The sequence below is a fragment of the Lytechinus variegatus genome, chromosome 14 (genome assembly GCF_018143015.1).
Source record: "Lytechinus variegatus isolate NC3 chromosome 14, Lvar_3.0, whole genome shotgun sequence".
In the NCBI taxonomy this organism is placed as follows: domain Eukaryota; kingdom Metazoa; phylum Echinodermata; class Echinoidea; order Temnopleuroida; family Toxopneustidae; genus Lytechinus; species Lytechinus variegatus.
The window spans coordinates 14,628,847-14,650,462 of record NC_054753.1 but is presented as its reverse complement, the minus strand read 5'-3'; the positions used below and the strand labels follow the sequence as shown (position 1 = coordinate 14,650,462).

At 36.9% G+C, this 21,616-nt stretch overlaps 1 protein-coding gene across 1 annotated transcript; it reads left to right on the top strand.

The window, feature by feature from the left end:
• The first annotated feature begins 1,703 nt into the window (after positions 1-1,703).
• Positions 1,704-21,107, top strand: LOC121427170 (putative oxidoreductase YteT). The gene is made up of 12 exons (XM_041623434.1): positions 1,704-1,857; positions 2,404-2,488; positions 3,628-3,701; positions 6,883-6,942; positions 8,580-8,744; positions 9,594-9,724; positions 11,648-11,702; positions 13,737-13,829; positions 14,299-14,427; positions 15,493-15,594; positions 16,425-16,589; positions 18,041-21,107. Exons 1-12 carry the CDS (start codon positions 1,723-1,725, stop codon positions 18,167-18,169), a joined length of 1,323 nt encoding a protein of 440 aa, XP_041479368.1. The 5' UTR covers positions 1,704-1,722; the 3' UTR covers positions 18,170-21,107.
• The last annotated feature ends 509 nt before the right edge of the window (positions 21,108-21,616 follow it).

Sequence of the window (21,616 nt, the reverse complement as noted above, 5' to 3'; positions counted from 1 at the left end):
ATGAAAGAATGTATTGAAAATCTGAAATAAATTGCGCATTGCATAGGTAATGCAGGGACTTTCCCTGATCACAGCGATCAAGCTTGCATGACCGCATCTGGTCGAAAAAGGGCCAGCGATCGAGCAGTGACTGTCATGGTCCGAGAAGGAATGAGTAAACAATCGCCCGGGTGCTCATCGTAAAAAAGGGCGAAGAGAAAGTTAATTGAGTGACAGCTGGAAACAGGTGGTGGCCATAAAAATTAAAATGCTCTCGTTGAATGTCCATTTGTAATAGTTCCATGGGCATGGCCCAAGCCTAGGCCCAGCCAAGCTCTGAAGTTCTAGTTCTAACACTAATGCAGTTTTGCACTAGCAGATTAGATTACCAGCATACCTCACCACCAATGGTTCACAAATGTCATGACATTGAAAAGTCTCTTGTCACATTTCGAGGTCAAAATACCCACCATTTTTTTTTTATTATCGCGATCGGTAACTGCTGCATTTCAGCTTAAAGTTTGATTTCGAGATCACATGTTCGCGGGCGAAAGCCCAGAAGTTGTCGTAATTCTAAACATACTCCAAAATGGGGTAGAATGTGGTCGCAATAGCAATCCAAATAAAAGAGGAAAAAATGAATTATGCACTTATCTCGATTATTAGGATAAAGGTCTATCGTGACACACTAATCCTGACATCGAGGCACAAAGTGGACCCTCATAAAAAGGAAAAGTTCTGTCTCATTCGACCTATGCAAAATTTATTCATAAATCACAAAAAAAAGTTTTTTCTTCATTTGTTGATCAATTTCAGTTTTGTTTGCTTTATGATAGCTCGAGGTGGTGATACAAAATTTAAACATAGAATTGTGAAACTCGTTGAATCTGCTATTTATTCATATACTAGTATTTTCAAAACTCACAAAAATTGCTTATTTGTTGATTGATTTTGGTTATTTTTGTTCCATCTGAGAGCTACATTATGTTCACCAAGGTTCTACACAGAGTTTAGAAATTTTGACTAGATAATAATTAATACTTAATTCATATGAAATTTATTCACAGATCACAAAAAATGCTTCTATGTCATTTCTTCATCAATTTCAATTCTATATCCTCAATTTATGTCACCAATATAATTCACTACAGTGTCAACTGGGCTGAAATGAAAATTGTGTTAAATTGTGTTGTGAGAAACTGGATGAGCTCCACATCATTGATGTGCTAGTTACAGCCTTTTAACCTTAATTGAGATTTTGTTAATCATCACTGTCAGATGGTAAAATGTTCTATTTTTGAGCAAGACCAGTTTGCTTATAACCTTTGAGCATCTAGATCTAATCAGGATTGAAATTGTGTATTATTGATATACCACAATAATTATATTACCTAGTAGCAAATCAGTTACATTTCCTCATAAAACATTTCATTTTCACTTTTTTAAAAGAAATAAGATCATAGTCCAATTTATTACCCATTTTCTCCAAAGGTATTTGAAGAGTGGCTATTCATAACACACATTCAGTAATGGTGAGTGTGCACCTCTTCAGATAAATGACTACCGGTACCTTTTATTACCACATCTGCTGTAATTTTCTTCTACAATCAGAACAGGGACTGTACTAATCCATGGCCTATCCTTGTATCACTAACATCATCCACTTCTTTCTCTAGATACCTTCATACAATTCATTTTCTTTCCATCTCTTGTTGCTACGTCAGGAAACTGAAGGAGACTGACATGGCCGAGAGGATGATGGAAGATGTTTCCGAGCCATCTCGAGAGGCGAAACTGGTCACCGCCATTGTGATAGGTGCGGGCAATAGAGGCCAGACTTATGCTGGTTATGCTCTGGAATTTCCTGATAAACTGAAGGTGATGGTTACATTTCTCATTTGATGCAGAAAAATCTCTACGATAAATAATAAGTATAAGGGGAATTGCCATGGTCTAAATCATAATCAACATTGCAAACTAAAAATCATACTGAGCATCAACTTGACAGACCCTATTACCCTATCTAATATTTGTACTCTGGCTTTTAACATAGGGTTGTTTTCAAGTTTTCAAACATCTATTTTGGCTATTCTTTCTCTGAAAACCTTGATTATGTCATGACATCAGGACTCCTAATACAATTTCAACAGATACTAGTTTAGTAGTGTGTATTTCGTGAAAATATTGAATACCAGCATTCGACTTGCCTCTTTAGGGTTCTCCATCATTTTATTTAAGAACTGTTTATTGTTATTCATGCTGAAGTTATATTGCAATATTTCAATCCTGATGATGTGAAAGAATAATGCTAAGTTTACCTAATAACTAAGTAGTATGAATGGCTCTGAGCCACCAATTCTTACAATATCAATCAAAATGAATATTTACTGACATAAGTTTTCTTGTATGATATTTAATCTTTAGATTGTAGGTGTAGCAGATCCCAGGAAGTTTATACGGACTCACATGCAGAAGATCTTTGATATTCCTACAGATAATGTCTTTGAAGGTAAGTTTGTCACAGTGACCTGACATTGCTCTCATGGCAATCGCTCTGTCATAAGTACTGTGGTGAAAACGAGTGAGGATGGTGGTCATATAAAGCCCCTAGTTTTTGTTTCCTGAAATGCAAATTCTACAGAAGCCTTCTAAACAAATGGCAAGTGTACTGGAAGACGGGTTAAATGACAAGAAGACAAGTTGTTGGAACTCAGCAAGATGACTTGTTTTGGACATGAAGACAATATGACCAGTTTTTAAAACTTGGCAAGTCAAAATTTTGGGGAAGAGGAGATAAGATGTCGAGCTATTGTTCTTTGCAAGTCGACTTGATTTAGACAAGAAGACATGCTGGCGAGATGGTGAACCTCAGACAGTTGACTTGTTTGGGAAGAGAAGGCAAGATGACAAGTTGTTGGATTTTGGTACTTGATTTATCTTCTTGTTTCAAGCATGTTGACTTGCCAAGTTTCAACAACTCGTCATCTTGTTTTCTCTTCCCAAACAGGATCAACTTGCGGAGTTCCAACAGCTTGTTTTCGTGTCATTTAACCACTCTTGTCATCTTCTTATCTTGTCATCTTGTTAGCATAGTTCGTAAGCTGCCGTAGAATTTAGTGTCCTTCAGTAACATGTATCAAACATAAGGTAGAGTCAGTTGTAATAGTGAAAAATCTTAAGACAAAATTGTTTAAAATATATACAAGCACTGCAGTGTACAGCTAAAATTTGACAAACACCTATACCAGAAAAGTTTTTGGTAGGCAGATTTTCCACTGATTCACAGTTATGTTTGAAGGATATTACTTTTCTATCTCATGATTTTCAATCTTATTTTTGTAATGTTGTGGTTGTTAAGTTTGTTATTTTTATAAGTCAGCTTTTTTTGCCTGAAAACAAAAATTTGTATTCTGTTAATGGCCAAATCGTGGTTTTGGGAACCACTTGTCGATTTGTATATGCGCACTTCTGTACAAAGTGAATGGAGGTGGAAATAGGGAACTGTGCGTGTGACTGAATAAAGTGCTGCTGTATGAAGAGAACGATGTTTCTCAATATCACAATAATGCCCTGTTAATATTTAAATTGTGTATACATTCTTTTAGAACTCCAACAAATTTGTAGTGTTCTGTATCCCTTTTTTTGTAGATTGGAGAGAACTAGTGGAGCAGAATAAGTTTGCTAACGCTGCCATCATTGCCACCCCAGACAGACATCACATAGTAAGTTCATTTCACATCAGTTTTCCTATTTGAAAATAATTCATTAAGAAGATACACATTTGTAGTAGCTGATGGGTGTTTCAAATTAAAACCTAATTGTAAAGTAGTGTGTGACTTTACTCCTTTTCACAAAGATATGCACAATTTTACGAATGAGTGGAACATGTTCTTAGGTGCTAAGTCAACTACATGGGTGTATGACATAGCTCAAGAAAGGATCACCAGTCGAGTGTAAAGTCACTTATAACTTACCAACAACTTTTTGAAACATCCACCTGGTTCTTAAAAGAAAATACAATAGTATACCTTGCAGGTAGATCTTTCACTGAGTACAGCATGTTGTCAGAAAGTTCCTTTTTTTTCTGCATTTTAATAATTTGAAAAGAAGCCAAACAGCATTTCAATTAAAGGGGAATCCAGCCTTGGTCATAAAATGTAGTGTTGGAAAGGAGAAAAATAGATAAAACAGAACGGTGAAAGTTTGAAAGAAATCGGACCAGCAATAAGAAAGTTATGGCTGCTTTAAAATTGAAATCCCTATGATTATGTAGATTTCAAATTGGCAACTGGGTAAGTAAGTAAATTATGACAAGAGGCAAGGACAACTTTCCCATAGGCCATGTACTTAATTATCAGGGATTTGTGGTTTTCTCCTAACTGCCCATTCCCCTGGGGCAGTAATCTAAATATAACCCTTGTAGTATATTGTTTTATGTCCTCATGAAAGAAAAATAAAATTTGAAGTAGAACATTTGAAAAAATGACATATTAGCCATTTTATGTATTGGAGTACATGGAAGAGTAGTCCTTGCCTTACATCACTGTGACATCACATATATGGCCAATTTGCAGTCTCCATGGATCTAGGGATTACCAATATTCACAACATAAAAAATCATAACTTTCTTATTATTTGTCAGATAGTGTTCAAACTTTCACCTATCAACTTGTCTGATTTTTCTTATTCCCCTAAGAACAAGTTTTTATTTGGGTTGGATTCCCCTTTAAGTATAATCAACCTATTTGTAACATGTCTAATTCTTATTTTTCTTCATTGTTACTTCACTTAATGATCTGCCAGAGCCACGATTAATACTATACAAATAATGAATGTTTATGAGTGCAATGGACAGAAAATACTTCATTAGGTGAAAAATGAAATGATCCATTCAACAAGGCTACTCCCTACTCCTTGTTGAATGGATCATTCATTTCATCTTTCACCAAATGAAGTATTCTGTCCATTGCACGAATGAAAAGAACATTCATTATTTGGTTTATATGACACCTAGAAATAGATTCTTTTTCATATATATGTGATTTGTGAATTTCGATGCAAAATATGCTTATGCAGTGCGAGCTTGGTCTGTTAGTTATCACGTACTACAACATGTGTGCTGCGAACACGAGTGGTGCCTACAGTCTGGGTGCGCATGCAATCGACAAAATCGTATAGATCCAAAATTGCACAATGGATGGATCAAAACTTGCACGGTTGATTATATCATTGTAAAATGGGTTGAATGATCGATATCAACCAACCCATCCAATATTAACAAAGATCTATATGATGGAGGAGCCGTAGTGTAGTGGTTCTGACTCTCGCCTTGTAAACAGAGGGTCGTGTGTTCGAATCCCACTGCGGTCTGGCGTCCTTTGGCAAGGCATTAATCCACACTTTGCCACTCTCGACCCAGGTGCTAAATGGGTACCCGGTAGGATGTGAAAGTCATTGTAGCTTGTCCAGTATTGTGTGCGCCTCACAGGCGACTGACTGGAATACTCCCCAGGGAGTGGAGGATGTGCACACATTGTGTGCGGGAATGACTGATTGAATCCGATGACCGGGGTAATAATATATCTGTAAAGCGCTTAGAAACGTCGTTCCGATGGATTGAGCGCTATATAAAAGCGGATTATTATTATCTATCTAGGTGTCATATCCAACTTTATAGTCTTTATATCAACCAGGAAACAAAGTCGAATCATTTCAGGAATGTCCTCCAAACCTTGAAGGTATTGGATGTGCATACATTTTTGAATGCCTAAAGGATCTCATCTTAAAATATTCAAGAGGATGGAAAGGATGTATGGCATTTATATGTGTATAATGATAATAATAATAGCCAATTTTTATAAAGCGCTTTTCCCAGAATGGCCCAAAGCACGTTACAGCATATTATTACCCCGGTCATTGGATTCATTTCAATCCCGCACGAAAAGTGCACAATTTCCACTCCCTGGGGAGTATTCCTTGCATTCATCGCAGCCTCATTATGGCGCTGGTAAAATCAAACATACAATATCTTTCGCATCCTACCGGGTACCCATTTAGCACCTGGGTCGAGAGTGGCAAAGTGTGGATTAACGCCTTGCCAAAGGACGCTAGACCGCGGTGGGATTCGAACACACGACCCTCTGTTTACAAGGCGAGAGTCAGAACCACTACACCACGGCTCTTCCACATGTATACATGTACATGCATAATGTTCTATTAGGGTTTTTACACAGGATTTTCTTAACCCCGGACTATCGCTAACCCCGTACTATCCTTAACCCCGTACTATTTATTTTCCTTTTTACACATGCCAAATTGTTTTTGCTAACCCCGGATAAGGAATGCTTGCTTTTTACACACGAAACTCGCTAACCCCGGACTATTGGTAGCTCATGAATATTCACAAGCGCACTGAGGGGTCATTCGGGTCATATCCAAAATCGCTGACTTCTGGCCCGCGCTTCTTTTTTCATCGCCGTGATCGCTGTTCATGAATATTCATTATACTTACCTCTGATTGGACAACAGGGCCGGCTCTGTTGCGGGGCATGAATGGGAGCGCTTAGCCCACTTTCGTTTTACACATGCGATCTTAACCCCGTACTATTGCTCTTAGCACCGCAATTGGTGGGATAACCCTGCTTTTTTGCAGGGCCAAATAATCCCGTACTATAGGTGGGGTTAGCCCACTTTGCAAAAACGCTGTGTAAAACGAAAGTGGGCTAAGCTTAACCCCGTACTATAGGTGGGGCTAAATTGCCATTTAGCCCCACCAATAGTACGGGGTTAAGGAAATTTTAGCCTGTCTAAAAAGGGTATTAGAGTATGATCTGAAATAGCCCAGATTTAAACATAATTTCTTCAAATAAAGTTATATTTGTTTAAATGTGAATTTATATGTAGGAACCAGCTTTGGCGTGTGCCGCTAAAGGATACCATATTCTCTTGGAGAAACCGATGGCAGTAAGTACTTCCAGAAATAAATCATTTTATTTAAAAATAATCCTATTTAAGAGTTGAATGATTATTTAAGGGGTTTTCACAAATGACTGTTTTGCAACCATTTAGCTAGAAACTATTTTGCACATTAATGCAACTGCTGGATATAGTATCACAACCAGCTGTAAAAGTCCCTTTAGTCTTTAATGATTGTCTCCATTTTGTTAAAATATAATTATATTTGTTTAACACTTCATGGAAGACCTCAGATTTCATGGAAAGATATTAAGAAGAAGGAAATAAAGATGGGTCTGAATGAGGAGGATCTTCAAGATAGGAACAAGTGGAAGGGATGATTGTCATCATGACATATTAGTCAGTAACACTTTGTAAGATGGAAAATGCTGACAAATTAATGACGATGATGATAAATTCCATATATTGCCGTTTTTCAGTGGCTCATGATGACAGAATGAATTAATCTCTCCCAATCATGTATGAAATAATGTGTGATGATATGTATGGAGAATCCAAACATCAAAACATTTCAAGATACTTTCTTTATTCTGTGGTGAATTCATGGCAAAACTTCACTGATTTTCTTTAAGTTTTCTTCTATCAAAACCAACTAGATGTCAGGGTGAGATACCCCTGTAATAGCATATTAAATATATTGCAGTAAATCTCTATGCACTGTATTAACCCTATCTAGGCCGGGGGGGGGGGCCTCGGAGGCCCCCCCTCAACGAATCGCGCGATAATTTCGCCATGCGAAATTTTTTGACCGCGCCGCTCGCTGACTTTTTACTTTCAAGTCTTGCGCAACTTTTGAGACCAATTTTGCGTCACCCGGGTACGTGGTTCCGAAATTTCGCAACATTATGTAAGTGCATGTCGGACCAAAAATTGCTCAAAACGTGATTTCGTGTACAAAGTCAATGCAAATTGTGTTTTCAACCAAAATTCATAAATGTATGATTATTTTTAGTTTTGTTGGTCTAAATATATTTATTTTATGCTTTTTATGATCACAGAAGAGTCCCCAACAAATTTCATTGAAAAAACAATGAAAAACAAAAGGTCAAAAAACAAAGAAATACATAAGAAATTGCAAAAAACAATATAATACATAAGAAAATGATTTGATATCGCAATTTTTTTCATCTACACTTGCTAAAAACACCACAAAGAGTTTGTATACCAAAAATTAGTACATTTGGAGCTTTATTCAGGGAGTTAGAGGTAAAAGTATGATTTTGCATACTAATTACGCATAAATTAGCATAATCACTCAATAGCAATTCGCATGAAATAAATTACTATACATTCTTGTAGATTATGTCCCAGGCAAACCGCGTGCCAATTTTCGGCGCGATTGCGCGGTCGACATCTTAAGGGGGGGCCTGGGAGGCCCCCCCCCCCCCCCCCCGGCTTTATGAACTCCCAAAATACCCCGGCCTAGATAGGGTTAAAGAGCAAAATATAGGAGATGCAGATGCATTAAAGTAACGTAATAATGGTATCCATCATTAACATTTCAAAAAACATTTTTTGACAATGTTATGAAATATGCCATTAAGTTGTCATCAGTATCACAGACTTTATTTTAGATTGTATTTTCTGACATTTCTGTGCTTTTTTGCCTGTCACCTGTACGTCAGATCACAGAAGAAGATTGTAGGAAGATTGTGAAGTCTTGTAAAGAAAACAATGTCATGCTGGCGGTCTGTCACGTCCTGAGACACTTCCCTCCCATGAAGAAGATCAAGGAACTCATTATGTCTGGTGTCATAGGCGATGTGGTAAACATACAGCATCTAGAACCAGTAAGTCTGAAAAACAAACTCTTCTATAAAAATAGAAATAATTCATGAAATATTTATAGCACCATGGTGTTTGTCTTCTGGGAAAACCCTTCACTTGTGTTCTGGTCTGAATGTGCAGCCCGAATTGAATTGTGTAGACAAACAGTAAGTTTTATATGTGCTAGTCTTGTGCGAAGACTCATTTGTTGATCAAAGTTTCAATCAGGGTCTGTTCCTGCAGACTACCATTGTGTAGTCTTTTCCACTTTTGCCTTGTCATGAGAGGATTGTGTGTTAGAATCCCATTACAATCTTAGCATCCTTTGGCAAGGTGTCAGTCTACAATTTGGTACCCGGTTGGATGTGAAAGTCATTGTAGCTTGTCTAGCATTGTGAACACCTCATACGTGGACTGGCGGGATTACTCCCCAGGGAGTGGAGGATGTGTATATATGTACATTATGTGCAGGAATGACTACTACTTGATGTCAGGGGTAATAATCTGTAAGTTCTTAGATATGTAAAGAGTATGTCATAAGTGTTATAAATAACAATGTAGTAGATCCTGCTATATAAGCTGATACTCCATGAATTGAATAGTTTTTATCAGTCCAGGCAGTTTTTCAGACAAGAATATATGCACACATGCAAAATGTCTCCATCAAAAAATACCTAAAAGGAAAAACATTCCTATTATGTGACAGGTTTTGGGGGTTTTTTTTCATAAAGGCTTATCATTCCAGCTGAAACAGACTTAATAATATTATATATTGTGCATGATAACTTATTGGTAGAGTACTTGTGTGATGTCCAGACAGGAATTCAATAACCGTCTTCAATGACTCAGTCAGTTGTATTTTACTGTCATAGGTGGGCTTCTACCATTTTGCACATTCCTTTGTCAGAGGAAATTGGCACAAAGAATCAGAGTCAACCTTTTCTCTCCTCGCCAAATGCTGCCATGATATGGACCTCATACATTGGTGGATGGGGCCAAATAGGTAAGCTTTTAACCAACATTTATTTAACTTTAACACTCCATACCCAGGGGGCAGTGGTCAATTGATAGAATGATAAAGGCCTTGTGAGTGTAATTTGGGATAATTTGAATATTATTTGTATGTAATTATAGTACTTAAATCCTTGCTGAATGTTGAAGCTTTTGGAAAGGCTGAATAATATGAAATATGGTGAACTATTTTCGAACATTATAATCTGACAAATATATAGTTGATCAGATTTATCACTCCTCATTGACTGAAATTGAATGACAGTGTATCCGGTTTATCGGATTTAGCTCCTTTTGTCAGTTACATTTTTGTCTCACCTGCGAAGCAAAGTGAGACTATAGGCGCCGCTTTTTTTCCGACGGCGGTGGCGTCAACATCAAATCTTAACCTGAGGTTAAGTTTTTGAAATGACGTCATAACTTAGAAAGTATATGGACCTAGCTAATAAAACTTGGCCATAAGGTTAATCAAGTATTACTGAACATCCTATTAGAGTTTCATGTCACATGACCAAGGTCAAAGGTCATTTAGGGTCAATGAACTTAGACCATGTTGGAGGAATCAACATCGAAATCTTAACCTGAGGTTAAGTTTTTGAAATGTCATCATAACTTAGAAAATATATGGACCTAGTTCATGAAACTTGGACATAAGGTTAATCAAGTATCACTGAACATCCTGCATGAGTTTCACATCACATGACCAAGGTCATTTAGGGTCAATGAACTTTGGCCGAATTGGGGATATCTGTTGAATTCCCATCATAACTTTGAAAGTTTATGGATCTGATTCATGAAACTTGGACATAATAGTAATCAAGCATCACTGAAAATTTTGTGCAAGTTTCAGGTCTCATGATTAAGGTCAAAGGTCATTTAGGGTCAATGAACTTTGGCCGAAATGGGGGTATCTGTTGAATTACCATCATAACTTTGAAAGTTTATTGGTCTAGTTCATTAAACTTGGACATTAGAGTAATCAAGTATCACTGAACATCCTGTGCGCGTTTCAGGTCACATGACCAAGGTCAGAGGTCAATGAACTTTGGCCGAATTGGGTGTATCTGTTGAATTACCATCATAACTTTGAAAGTTTATGGATCTGATTCATGAAACTTGTACATAAGAGTAATCAAGTATCACTGAACATCCTGTGCGAGTTTCAGGTCACATGATCAAGGTCAAAGGTCATGTAAGGTCAATGAACTTTGGCCATGTTGGGGTTTTTTGTTGAATAACCATCATATCTCTAAGTTTATTGGTCTAGTTCATAAAAGGTGGACATAAGAGTAACCATGTATCACTGAACATCTTATGCGAGTTAGAGTAGTATTCAAAGTCAGCACTGCTGCTATATCACTCCTGCGTGATGCAGGTGAGACGGCCAGAGGCATTCCACTTGTTATTTTTTAAACTGTCATTTGAGTAAATATCTAGAGTCACAGAAAATGGATGGAAACTCCTGAATGCCTGTTTAAAATAAACTACTGTTACATTCAGAAAGTCAATGAAACCCAGGACACAGCGTAATCAAACACAGAACACCTACATTAATTGCATTTAAGATGCACCCAAATACATATTCTAGAAATCAAGCTACAAGTATTAGCTTTATTGCTTGTGGTTCCTTTACACATCAGACAGGGCAGCGGAAAGTTGCTGCCAAGAATTTGACAGGACGGCATCATCATCATTATGAAATACTCCCCCCCCCCCCCCCCTTCTCCCCTATTTATCCCTAAAAGTGCTTCTATTTTGATTTTGGCTGATGCCATTAGAGTTTATGTGCAACCATTTTAACACCTAAGTTTACAAAATAACCAACACTTAACAATCTTCCTTTTACTTCAGAGCTTTGAATATCAAAAGGTATACTGTACTTGAAAATAATCTGTTATTTTATTCTTTTCTGAAGGTGTCAAAGTGTGTCTTCATTTGGGTCATTACAACATTTTAGGAGAGAGAATAAGGTAAGAAATCTATGATATGCAGAACATTTCAAAGATAGGCTAATGTTAACTGATAGTTTTATATTTTCTTTTGGAGTGATTCATTTTTCTTTTCCTTTTATCAATGATAAATATTAACCTAAATGAAAATAAGAGTATGCCTTATATGTAAAGATTAAATAATTAGGGGAAGGCGTGGTAAGTTGTGACACTTTTTGCATTTTGCATGTTAGAATTGATATGACTAGTAATATTGTAGAAATAAGTACCTTACCTTTAAATTTGATTCTTGGGAAATATTTTTCACCTATATATAACTTTCTACCCCCACGCTGAATGTCATTGTGACCTTTGAAAAAAACGATGTCAAATGGCTCAACTTGCCCCATCTGTGGGGTAAGTTGTGCCATTGTCTGGGGTAAATTGAGCCACAAAAACTATGTACAAAATGTATGCGGGAAGAACCAGGATGTCAATTTTTCATTTAAAAAGTCTTTTCACTTGCTAATTCTCTATAACTTCTAACATCTTCTAAAAGTAAAAGAACTGTCATGTGAATTTGCTCCTTACTGCCTGCATATCAATGGCTTTTTACGTTTTTAATTTTTTTTATTATACATCACCATAAGAATTATCATGGTTCAACTTGCCCCCTGTTGATTTGGCTTCAATTACCCCAGTCCAAACTTATTGCGATTTTTTCACATCCACACATTTCTTATGCATTCATCATGTAAAAGACTATGACAAGAATGAAAATCCATACCTGGACCAACAATATTGTTCTTATTTCTATAATATATTTAAAGACGTGTGTGGGTAAAAAGCACTTATCTATTTCACACCCTTTTTTACTTTTTTGGCTGAAATTTGTATTTTTCCCTCTGAAAAAGTACTTTTTGTTTCAAAGTTGAAAACAAAATGGTGGGGTTAAGGGTTATGCAATGGGTCATCAATACATGACACCACTCATTCATTATTACACTGGGGGTGGTGGTTCAACTTGCCCCTATGCTCAACTTACCCCGCCTTCCCCTATATAAGAATTAGTGTCAAATTCTATTCCCTCATTGCAAAGTGGTAACTACACCAGCTTGCTATTGATGATGATGAACAGCATTTGTATAGCCCCATTTATCTCTTAAAAAAAAACATTCAAAGACACCAGCTCCCAAATATCTCGCACATTATTCACAAAGTTGCTGGAAGAAATGGGTCTTTAGTTCAGATTTGAAGGTTGTAACAATTATGAAGTATGATTGGTAGAGAATTTCACAGATGAGGACCAACTGACTAAAAAGCCCTATCCCCTTAAGCTATTCCTTATTGTTGTGAGATAATTAATTTCAATTCCAAGTACATACAAGTTAGTGCCTACTCTTGGCTACTTTTTTTTCACTTACCACAAAGATATGCATGTCATTTCCTAGCAGGGTAAAGGGGAAGGATGCTACTGTCATTACAAACCCTGGTAAAGGAACCTGAACAAATATTTTGACCTGATTTCCCCCACAGTGAATAGTGCCTAAGGTATTTGATTTTCACGATAGTGAGAAAAGTATAACCATTTTTCCTGATTTTGGCTATTTTGATGCCCTCTCCACTGTACCAGCATACATTTCCTGGCTGTAAAAATCAACCTCCTATCATGCTTTGTTTATGAGCATGGTGTCCACCTTCTAATGCACCCTCCTTCTGGCTCTGACATTAATACACCTCCCAAAATGTAAAAAAAATGGCTTTTAATTTTTTTTTTAAATGCTCATTGGATCGTTACAAAGTTTATTTGGAATGAAACCTGGGAGGCGTTTCATGAAGAGTCTTGTCATTGTGTCCATTGGCAAATGTTATTAGTTATCAAATTTAAATCCTTGTAAATGATGACTTGGAGCAAATTAGCATTGTTAGTTTTCATGAAATGCTTCTGAGAAGCCGGAGAAATATTCCCTTAACAGATTTTTTTTGTCAGATGTGAAGTTAAATAAGCTGACAAACTGGTTATATCCTGAGCCTGAAACCGAAGTCTGTGTTTTTATGATTCATATCTTTTACTAGCCTGAAGGTGCAGGTTCTAGGTGTGTAGAATGTGCTGTAGAACAACAATGTCCGTACTCGGCTCAGAAACTCTACCTAAAGAACGTCTTAATGGTAAGTCCCAGTGTAGAGGAACGTCACCACCCCTGCAGATTAAAATCCCTCTGTGTTTTTCACAAGAAACGAGGAAAGTAAATGTAGTGGTCCAACTGCACCCCCCCCCTCATCAATTCTCTCTGGAGGAGAGACATGTACCGGTCACTGTGATTCAGATCACTTTGATGTTAAATAGATAAAGCTTCTGATTCCAACCGTATACTTGGTTAGCTTGGTATCAATGGAGGTTTTTAATTTTGCTTTTTGCTTGATACGAAGACTAATTGCAATAAATTTGACCAATTAGGCCTTATTATCTGATAATGGGAATGTGCGTCTGGGTATGGAGCCTGATAGGTTGTTACTGAAATGAGCTATAGTTTGATTCGTGAGAAATTAATGTACATTTAGCAGGCCTGCATATAGGCAAAGTTTTAAATCAGATTTCTTTTTTTGGGGGGGGTATTTTTTGTGTTTTTTTTTTCAGGGCAATATAGGCTGGCCTGTATCAATCATTACCGATGTACCTACACCAGAGTCAGTGAAGGAAGCACTAGAAAAAGGGCCTTATGGAAAATGCGTGTACGAAGGAGAAAATGATGTGTGTGATAACCAGGTAAGTCTACATTCTTCTTGTTAATCCCATGAAAAAAATCGTCCTTTTGTATGGCCCTTTTTTCTGCTTTTCATATTTACTTTACAAGCTGCTCAAATCAATGTTTTGAGAGCTGTGCAACTATTCCTATTAACTCTTTGCATGCTTAATTAATTTTGGGGGATAGTTATGGCAACTGTTTCCATGTTATTTTTTTTAATTTACGATAGATGTTATCCAAGAACTATTGCCTTTTATTATTTTATCTCATTTGAAGGTAGGGGAGAACACTAATTATTAAAATTGTTTAATTTAATTGTATGAATGTGCAAGATTGGAACATCAGCGTGAAAAGGGTTAACTAAAAGTAGAGACTTATCGTTTCAGGAATGTCCCTAATAAAGGCAGTCAGATTGTCCATCTTATTCTTTGAAATTCATCCTGACTTGAATAACTATTGAGTGTAGACGTAGAGATCTTCTGCATTATTCCTCCATGTACTTTTTCGTTTTTTTATCCTTTCATGTTGTAACTGTAACTCGCCTAAAATGTTGTTATTTTTTTTATAAAGTTTTCAAGATAAATAATACCTTGTGAAAATCGCCTACCTCTTTTGTTTGCCGCCTATTTTCTTTGTCATAATTTATAATCTTCCGGATATAGTAGTTGTTTTTTTTTTTATTTACTATAATTTTTTTGTTGAATTTTATTTACTATTATGTTGGTCCTGGGACCTTTGTATCATGTATTTGTTTTTAAACCAAATAAATAAAAATGAATAAACAGATGATTCACATGAAAAATATAGTTTGGCAGATATATTGAAAATATTGAGAACGGACAAATCAGGGGAGCTTTACATGAACTTTTCTTGTCGGGTGTTTTATCTGACAAGTCCTAAAATGTCTGATGTTTACCATAGTAATAGTGCTTCTCAACCAATCAACCTACATGAAAAGGAAAGTTATCAGATCAGACACCTTGTCGGACACAAATGTCGGTGAAACGTGTTCCACACAGTTGGACGGGGTTCTGGATTAGAATAGGTTGAACATATTTTCTATCTCTCTCTCTACCACTACACAGGTAGTTAATATGCTGTTTGATGGAGGAAGAACAGCTACACTAACGATGGTTGCTTTCAGTGAGAAACTATGTGAAAGACAGGTCAGAATATTCGGCACTAAGGTGAGATAAACATAAACAGTGTTGCTAATATCACTATGATGTCATCAGTCATGTCATGATTTCTTTGGTTAAAATTTTGTATTGGCTACTGTCGATCCATTTCATTTATGCTAAACCTTCAAGATGGGTGTGCAGTTTTGAAGCCAGGCAAATGAAAAGGTTCCCTGCCTCAGTCCTAAAGTTTCATCATATTGTTTAGGGCTTGGCTTCTTTTCTGTAGTGCACATTCTTATATTACAGCACATATAGGAAAAATCCAAAAGGGCACAAAACTTTTCCAAGGCCAAGGAGAGGGGCAATCGAAAGGGCATCGAATGCATTGACCCTTGATGGCATTGTCATTGATTTATGTTAATTGAAGGTGACTCAGTCGTTAATGCGACGGCCCGTCGAACTTATGATCGTGGGTTCGACTCCACCCCGGGCAGATGACTGAAGCCAGTGCGTTGTGTGTAAATGTCTCTCTACTGTTCCATAGATGCTGCCTATGTTACAGTGGAAAATAATCTGTCCCTCGGATAGGATGTTAAATGGAGGCCCTGTGTAGAGGAGAGTCACCACCTTTGCACAATAAAAACCCACTGCACTATTTGTATAAGTGTAGGGGGAAACCCTAGTGTTGTGGTCCACCTGCAGCACTCCCTCAAGCAGTTACATCGGGAGGAGAGACCTGTGCGTCATAGTGATTAAGTTCGCTAATTCCCCCCCCCAGGCACAGGTGACGCCAAGCAAATAATAATAATAATGTTCTGCTGTCACTATCACTTAGTTTTCATGTTTGTTTCCCAATAGCCAGTAATTACAGCACTCTAACTATATCTATTTTAAAGGGAGAGATTACCTATTCTGGTGGCACGTCAATCCACTTATTTGATTTCCTGACCCGTCTGACGAAGGAGATCTACCCGTGGTCCATCACGCCGGTGAGAACGAGACTTACAGGCCACGGTTGCGCCGACTTCTTCCTCATGCAGAACTTTGTGGAAGCAGTCGCAGTAAGTCATTTTCGTTTCATTTGACTGGACATAATGCAAAGCCCATTTGTAGAGTTAACCCTAAAAAGACTGGGGGGGTGATTCAGCCCCCCCCCCCGACATTTTTTGCAAGAAGTCTGCCGCGCGAAATTTTTTTGACCGCGTCGCTCGCTGACTTTTTACTTTCAAGTCTCACGCAACTTTTGAGACCAAAATTGTGACCCCCGGGTATGCGGTTCCGAAATTACGCAACATTTTGTAAGTGCATGCAGACCCAAATTTACTCAAAAACGTGAATTTGTGTACAAATCCAATGCAAATAGTGTTTTTAGCCAAAATTCATAAATGTATCATTATTTTTCCTTTTACTGCTTAAAATCAATTAATTTTATCTCTTTTATGGTCAAAATAAAGTCCCCGACAATTTCCATTGAAAAAACAATAAAAAACAAATGTCGAAAAACAAAGAAATATGTAAGAAATTTAGAAAACAATAGAATACATAAGAAAATAAATGTGATGTTGAATTTTTTAAAAATAAATTTGATCAGATGCCTATCTAGCGTATGTGAAACAAAAATTAGCATTTCAGGGGCATTATTTTATTAATTAGAGCAAACTATGATTTTACGCATAAATTAGCATAATTAATAAGACATGAGAATTTTTGCAGAATTTGATGTTATAGTATTGTAGATAATGCCATGGATAACGCGTGTGCCAATTTCGTCACGATCACGCCATCGACGGCCGAGATCATAAGGGGGGGCTGAATCAGCCCCCCCCCCCAGTCTTCTTAGGTGTCGAAATAGCCCAGTCTATTTAGGGTTAAACCTGCTCAATGAATTCATCATCATACATGGCTGCGAAGTCTCCCCATACTGACCGCACAGAAACTTTAGTGCTCACAATGCGCTAACATAGGCCCTGTTACAACCGGTAATGTGACAGCAATGCCTAATGTTACAACAATGCATTACTTACACATTGAAATAAATGTTTTTACTTTACAATCTGAAACATGTGAACTGGGCTTACTGTTAGCGCTCTGTTAGGCTTACAACGTTTCTGTGCAGCCGGTACTGACTGTCAGGAAGACTCCCTAAAAAATGACCGATTTTCAAGTGAAAAACAGATTTTCAACCTGTCTCTGATTCATACATTGATTTCTTTCATATGATTAGTGCAATTAAGAAAAATCTCCCTTGCTCAAAAAATCAATCACAAAATTCAAATGATTTTCGACCAATGAAATGTGTGTGATAAGGAATTGCACTTGATTTTAATGCCAGCGCCCACTATACATGCAGGTGGTACTGGAGCCATTTTTGTTGTGTTTTTATGCCACTCTTTCTGCAATGGGCCTCTGAGAAAATTATTGTTATTAACATCAATATCATTGCTTTTATTGTAATTCTTATGTTTATCAGTTATTGATTAGATGATTTTATTTTCACCCTTTTCCCTGCTAGATCGACGATCCATCTCTTATCACAACTGGTCCTGAAGACACGCTTGAGAGCCACCTTCTAACATTCGCAGCTGAGAGGGCCCGCCGTCAGAACCGTGTAGTATCCATTGAACCACTCATGGAATGGTGATGTCAGCTGAACCCCGTCCTGCTTTCACCCTTCCAATTTCACCTTTGTCCTTTGATAGCCACCATCTCATATTGGCAGCTGAGGGGGCCCATCATCAGAACAGTGTACTGAACTACTCATGGTATGGGGATGTCAGCTGAACCTGTCCTATTACCCTTCATCTTTCACTTTTGAGAGCCCCCATCTAACATTCATACCCCAAGGGGTCATTGCCAGAACCGGGTAGTAACCACTGAACCACTCTGAATCGTGATGTTAGCTGAACCTGTCTACTGTCACCCTTCAACTTTCACCATTGACCTTTGAAAGCAAACATTTGCAGCTGAGAGGGCCCACTGTCATGGAATTGTGATGTTATCTGAACCCATTTTGCTGTCGCCTTGAACCCTTCACATTTTCATCCCAGACCTTTGAGGACTACTCAAAATTTGATTGTGAAATCCAGTCTGTCTGTTACATGGTTACCAAGATCGAATTACCAAGGCTCAGCTACACAAGGTTTAGCAATCAATGACTAATTGGCAATGACCAATCTGGATAATTTTGGCATGCCCATTTTGTTCAAAACACTTTCCAGGAACCAATCAGGATGGCTCTTTTATATTTGCAATCCATCACAAATCTATGAGTTACTTACTGTCTCCCAAATACGCAAATTTATATCAGAGGGTTGAGATTGATTATAATCAATCCCAAATCTTTGTAAGACATGGCCCAGTCTAATCCTTGTACTATTTTTCTAAGAAGTGTGTATTTCCTATCTATGGATGAATATGATTATTTCAAATATTGATGCATTCATTTGCTAATGATTGCTTATCTGAAATGTTTTCACTCTTTGCTTGTTCATTCTTCAGCAAGCAGGCCATGCTCATCAGGGTAGTGTTTCATGAGAAGTTTGTCAGTGATTTTCTCTCACTAATTTGTTCTCAGTCGGTCAGATGCAAGGAATTCAGCTGAGTTCTCGTGGTTACCACTCTCGTCTTTCAATCAGAGGATGTCAGCTTGATTCCTAACCATGGCTTGTTTTCTTTCAGCAAGAAATTTACCCACATTTTGCTGTACTCAACCCAGGTGAAGTGAATGGATGGGTACCTGGCAGGATTAATTCCTTGCATGCACTGAGCACTGAAAGGCAGCTCAAGCTAAAGCTGAAGTAATAATAACAATGTGCCCCGGAATAGATTATTTCTAGATAGATTGTGCTATATAAAGGCCTATTATTAATTTCATTAGCTTATTGCAATAGTCAGTGAAAATCTTTGCCTGCATTTTCATTAAATGCACCCCACCTCCCTGTTGGCTCACGTGTTTATGTGTTTAGTAAAAATTTTGATTTGTCGAAAACCTCAAGCCAAATGTTGAAAAAGATCATATTTGATTGATATGAATGTAAAATATATATGCACACATACTTGCTATCTTGAAAATATAAGGAACTTTGGAAGTAAAGTCATATTCATTTTGTGAAGATTAACTCCTGGAAGTTTATCTTTCTCCAGCAACACTTTGTTCAGTGAAATTAAAAATCAAGTTGTCAATTCATTTTCATTTATCTTATTTTATAATCATTCTCATTTTTGCATTTAGCTCATCATTTTCATAACATTGTATCATTTCCACTGCATACTTTTATCATTATCATCATGTAGACTCACTTCAACAATATAATTCTTCATGACATTTCAACATTTTTTAATCGATTGTGAAGGGCATATTAAACATTTGATTAAGTATTTAAAATGCAACTCCATCCTTTCATGTACAATGTATGCATACAATTGTTGATTTCAGCTGCTGCTCAAAGCAGCTTTTATTTGTTATAATTGAACAGTGAACGTATGATGTCTGAATAGGTTATCCTATGTACAAGGCAGCAATGAACATGTATGTTTGTGGATCAAAGTATTTTTTTTAATCAGTACTATTATTCGTTGATGTTTGAATAATCATATTGTCTAAAATCAAAGTCCTGCTTCATGATATTAGATCTCCGTCAAAATGGTTTTGGTGATAATTGCAATAGCATTATAGTCAAACCAGCCTCAGTGAAATCATCCTGAATAATCAAATATACCCGATTCACGTTCTAGATTCACGTGTGAACTTCAAACTTAATGAAAATGGTCATGGGCTGAATATCACAAGATTTTAAGACTTGCATTGGGTGTTGATGCTAGGGAAGACAATTTGAATTGTACTTATAACACCTACAACAACACTAACACTACACTTGCAATTACTCCCTGTGCACACTTTGTGTAAGCAATGCAGTGTAGAGGTTCTGACTCTTGCCTTTTAATCAGAGGGTCATGAGTTCAGAGGTGTCTTTCATGAAAGAAGTAGTCAGTGTCATTCACTATTTGTTATGTGCTGTTTAAAGCTTCTGTAATCCATGCATATGATTGGCTCAGATAAAATGTCTCAATGAATACAACTAACAAGATTGTCTCGTGAAATGCTCCCCCAAACTAACGTCCCACTGATAAAAGGGGCAAGAGTCAGAACTCTCTACATCACTAATTGTCTACTAAAACACGCCTCTTTTCTAGTGATGTTACTTCAGCAAGAAGTCAATACATTTCCTGCTCTTCACCCATTAGTTATTCTCGTGATAATTCAAGGTGGTATTGCCTTACACCATACACCCACTTTTATGAATATCAATAGTATGATAGAACAGATTCCTGTTTTAAAAGTATTTTTATCTCTGTTTGTGAACTTTTATTACTGAGTTTGGACCCTACATACATGTAGTTATTTCGAAATGCTTTATGTTTCAAATTATTTGTTGACCAAAGATGGCATATTGCATACAGTTTTGTACTGTGACTTACTCGTTTGGAAGAATATACATTGTTCATTTTATTTTGATAATTTTACTGAAATGTATCAGCACAGTATATCATAAATTAAATATGACATTTTTATACTATCATTTGATGAGTGTTTAATATTATGTTTCTATTGGGCATGACCTTAATGGGAAAGCCCACCCTGATAATAAGTTTGTTTGAGTAAATACAGTTTCTGAAAAGTCAGAGACAAATGCTTGTAAAGGTTTGATAAATCAAAGAATAACAGAGTTATGAAATTGTGAAATTTGATCTTGTGATGTCACAAAAGAGCAGCTCCTCCGAATGTTTTGTTGAATGAATTTGAATTTTGTTGAATATATTGTAATATAAATTACTACAAATTCTATTTTCTAATCAAATTTGAAAGTGATTTTACTTATACTGGGTATTTATCATCAGACACATCATTTCATATCTCCTTCTATAAGAGAGATATTGTTATCATATTTCAATAAAAAATGTAATTGATGGAAATTTTATAACATGACATATGGGGAAGCTGCTTGCAAATTTATAACTTTAAAATCCCAAACTCTGTTTTCTTTGATGGACTTTCATCAAACCTTTACCAATATTTTACATTGGCTCT